Here is a 5000-nt window from a genome sequence, read left to right as displayed (position 1 = left end):
AAAATATTAGACTTGCGATAGTATTGATATTTTAGGAGAGTGAATAAGCGATTCTTTTATAGACTTGTATTTATTAAACGAGTTTCTTTTTATCGTGACAAATAACACTACCAGCTTGCGAGTAACGAGTTTGATAAATATAAAGACATGAAAAAATACGCTTATTCCACTCTGCCAAGGAAGATTCTCAGATAGTTCGTGAGAGACGCATGCGCACAACCAACATGACGTTCTGTCTCTAATAACTTTTCCGCCGGTGACGTCACAGACTATGGGTGACGTCCAATCAAGGGACGCTACTCTTCCGCTAATCTCATTCCCTATACGGGTCTATTCACAGAAAATAAGATTAGAAGTAGACGCATCCTTTATCTGTGGGTCTAATTCTACACCGCACGTTTACAACGGCGGTACATAAAAGATATGTGTTAATTAATTTTATTAGTATTTATTGTCATAATTTTGTTCGTACCTCCTTACATTGGGGTATTCTATTTCCTGTCCCATTTTTGTTTATATTTATTCTCCTTATCTACGCATTCACACTACACATCTCTCATTCATCCTTAGTGTCTTATTCGTTGTGTTTTGTTGATAAAGGGGAAATCAGAAACGTCCACAGTATGTCTTCGTCTATTAAATTGAGGCTTACAATTCAACACTTATCGTTTTGTTTTCCTTTGAGCTTCAAGCAGTAACATTTTCATTAATCAACCAGCAGCGTCAACGAGGGTGCATAAAAACGGCGTGTTTTTTACACTGCCAATGGAGGTGCATAAAAACGCTGCGGAGTACAACTTTGACGATTAAACAATCTCACTTTATCACTAAGTCATCTACAAGGTTACATATATGTTGTTGTTGTTGGTGGTGGTGGTAGTAGTGGTGGTGGTGGCGGTGGTGGTGGTAGTCTTGATAATGATGATGATGATGATGATGATGATGATGATGATGATGATGATGATGATGATGATGATGATGATGATGATGAGGATGATGATGATGAGGATGATGATTATGATGATGATGATGATGATGATGATGATGATGATGATGATGATGATGATGATGATGATCGTTCTCACAACTCGTCTCCGGCAAGAACATTTTATGAGTCACTGGATCTTCAAAATCGACAATATCAGCAAAGTCCGAATGGTAAACTGGATCCGATTCACACTCCTGGTCACCGCCATCTGGAATGGAAAGATATTATGCTAAAAAAAAAATTGACCATTTATATAGCGCAATATCCACTTAACGTGCTCAATGCTCTTTACAAGGGGTCCCTGGTCAACAGCAACATTTAACATGTAGGACGAGACATGACGTCTGTTAGGCTATATTACAATTTTTCGGACAAAGACAACGCTGTTAACGGCCAGGTACTCATTTTACACCGAAGTACGGTGAGAGAATGTGAGTAAAGAGTCTTTTCCAAGGACTCAACTATGCGCCGAGCGAGGCTCGAACCCAGGACCTTCCGATCCGAAAGCGAGCGTCATACCACTAGACCACATAGCCGCACTAATACGCTAATAATAGGAATAAGATTGCGTATAGAAAGTGATAAATGTGACTATTTATATTAAGCGATTCCCCGTATTAACCCTCTCCTTACCAGACATTTTCAGGATTTTCCCCAACACTTCACACCCAACTAACACAAAATATAGTTTAATCACTCAAACACAATAGCAGTATAAGTTCTTGCCATACATAATTTCTTTAGTAAAACGTTCTCTAGAACACACTGTTCATTTTCTTTAAATGTTATGATGTACAAAAGAAATTTGAATACGAAAATGTCGGTTGGTTCGTAACGACTATGACGATTTTCCTATAGTTGGTAAGAAGAGGGTTTACAATGCACAATGATTACTTTATTCCAACAGGCGCCATATGAAACTATATTTTAACTTTTTAGAGTACCATGATTTGTAAAAAAATTGTTGCAAAATTATCCTTCATGGAGAGAAAAATAAACGAGTTAGTGTGATTGGTCACACTATCAGAAATCCAACAACAAACATTACGAGACAAGCTGTGGACTGGGACACTGGGGGAAAAAAGGATGGTTGGGAGGTGGCCAAATAAAACATTGAGAAGGCCTTATGAGAAATAGGTGAAGTTGGCTGGAATGGTTTGGTTTTTGACACTTGAGCTTGTGGTTCACGTTTACTTATTTTTCGCCCAGTTACTGCAATCTACTATATTTAATTAAATTTATTTACAAAAGCAACATATTATAAGTTTCAAAAACTACAAAATACCAAACACGGGAAGTCTCGGGCTCGAAACCCTTTTTTTCTGCCAACAACAGCAAATAAACAAAAATATAATAAAAACATATAAATACATTTCTTTAAAAACATATTGACGATTGAGAGATATTCTGTACGTGCTCTCTATAGAAAAAAATATAGGAATATAAACGAAAAGAAGGGTTTGCTAGGTTACTAAGAAGTGCATGATAGGGTTCAACAGTCATGGTGTCACTTTCCTCGTAATAACATATAGTAACTGGTTCTTAACTATCGGAACAATGGCGAACGCCATAATCTCCATCACCGTCTTTATGAAATACTTTTCCGACAAGCATAAAAGTGAATCCAGAGGAGAAAAACATAAATGTGACTAGGTTTTGACTTTTATACATTCTGATCACATGACATATGAAAAAGTTCTAGCCAACACGAATAACAAAATTTACCGAGTTCTTTTTTTTTTTTTTTTGGTTTTTGTTTAGAACGAGGCTGCTGGTTTCTGGGCGGACGTGACACCAGACTATTGAATCCTATTGAGTGGAATATAACCCTTCTGTATGGCCAATTTTATTTGGTTACAACAATGGTCGTCCTTCGTACCTAAACCTGTTTCAATGTCGGTGCACTAACTGTTGAGTCATCTCACTCTTTCTTGTTCTCTCTGTATCTATCTCTCTCTGTCTCTCTCTCTATCTATCTCTCTTTCTCTCTCTATCTTTTTTCTCTCTCTCTTTCTATCTATATCCACCACAATCGCTATCTCTATCTCTCAATGTCTCTCTCTTTCTCTCTCTCAAACTCTCTCTCTCTCTCTGTCTCTCTCTATCTATCTCTCTCTTTCTCTCTCTCTCCCTCAAACTCTCTCTGTCTCTCTCTATATCTATCTCTCTCTTTCTCTCTCTCTTTATCTTTTTTTTCTCTCTCTCTCTTTGTCTCTGTCTATCTATATCCATCACAATCGCTCCCTCTCTCTCTCTCTCTCTCTCAATGTCTCTCTCTCTCCCAAACTCTCTCTCTCTCTATCTCTCTCTATCTATCTCTCTCTCTTTCTCTCTCTCTCTCTTCTCTTCTCTCTCTCTCTCTCTCTATTTCTCTATCTATCTATCTATCTATCTATATCCATCACATTTGCTCTCTCTCTCTCTCTCTCTCTCTCTCTCTCTCTCTCTCTCTCTCTCTAAATGTCTTACCCGTTTTCTTGGTTTACTACATTATGAATTCGTGAGCCAGAAGCCCCTTAATTGATTAATCAACATCGAATACGGCGCATTGATGAAACAAATGAAGCTATAAACGATAAATACGACACTTTGGTTAATACAAATGGAGCTATAAACAATAAATACGACATTTTGGGTAATACAAATGGAGCTATAAACCATAAATACGACACTTTGGGTAATACAAATGAAGCTATAAACGATAAATACGACACTTTGGTTAATACAAATGGAGCTATAAACAATAAATACGACACTTTGGGTAATACAAATGGAGCTATAAACCATAAATACGACACTTTGGGTAATACAAATGGAGCTATAAACCATAAATACGACACTTTGGGTAATACAAATGGAGCTATAAACCATAAATACGACACTTTGGGTAATACAAATGGAGCAATAAACGATAAATACGACATTTGGGTAATACAAATGGAGCTATAAACAATAAATACGACACTTGGGTAATACAAATGGAGCTATAAACCATAAAATAGACACTTTGGGTAATACAAATGGAGCTATAAACAATAAATACGACACTTTGGGTAATAGAAATGGAGCTATAAACAATAAATACGACACGTTGGGTAATAGAAATGGAGCTATAAACGATAAATACGACACTTTGGGTAATACAAATGGAGCTATAAACCATAAATACGACACTTTGGGTAATACAAATGGAGCTATAAACCATAAATACGACACTTTGGGTAATACAGATGGAGCTATAAACCATAAATACTTTGGGTAATACAAATGGAGCAATAAACAATAAATACGACACTTTGGTTAATACAAATGGAGCTATACACCATAAATACGACACATTGGGTAATACAAATGGAGCTATAAACCATAAATACGACACTTTAGGTAATACAAATGGAGCTATAAACCATAAATACGACACTTTGGGTAATACAAATGGAGCTATAAACCATAAATACGACACTTTGGGTAATACAAATGGAGCTATAAACCATAAATACGACACTTTGGGTAATACAAATGGAGCTATAAACCATAAATACGACACATTGGGTAATACAAATAGAGCAATAATCAATAAATACGACACTTTGGGTAATATAAATGGAGCTATAAACGATAAATACGACACTTTGGGTAATACAAATGGAGCAATAAACCATAAATACGACACTTTGGGTAATACAAATAGAGCAATGAACAATGTATACGACACTTTGGGTAATACAAATGAGCAAAAAACAAGTAAGTAGAACATTTGTATAGCGCATAATCCACTGAAAGTGCTCTTAGCGCTTTACAATGAATACATACAGAAAAAAACATAACGGATAAGACAAAGAAGATATAACTGTTGAATAAGACATATTGGATGAAATAAATGGAGCAATAAACCGTGTATGCCACCAATGCGTAATTATTTGCAGGACTGATAACCCAAATGTGACCCTCCGTCTCAAAACTGTATTATGTCGGGATGAATCAAACCCCAAAAAGTGAATTTAGAGATAGA

The 5000-nt window shown here is 36.2% G+C and overlaps 1 protein-coding gene across 1 annotated transcript in view; it reads right to left on the bottom strand.

The window, feature by feature from the left end:
- LOC144960815 (uncharacterized) overlaps window positions 1-5000 on the bottom strand; it is a gene marked incomplete at its 3' end in the record, with an annotated part of 52366 nt that overhangs the window by 39613 nt on the left and 7753 nt on the right. Inside the window, 1 exon segment of the mRNA XM_078894163.1 lies at window positions 1086-1196. Coding sequence (XP_078750289.1) covers window positions 1086-1196 — 111 coding nt within the window.

The sequence above is a fragment of the Berghia stephanieae genome, chromosome 15 (genome assembly GCF_034508935.2).
Source record: "Berghia stephanieae isolate SIO BIC M18660-M18661 chromosome 15, UCSD_Bste_1.3, whole genome shotgun sequence".
In the NCBI taxonomy this organism is placed as follows: Eukaryota; Metazoa; Mollusca; class Gastropoda; order Nudibranchia; family Aeolidiidae; genus Berghia; species Berghia stephanieae.
This window is presented reverse-complemented; position numbering and strand designations above follow the sequence as displayed.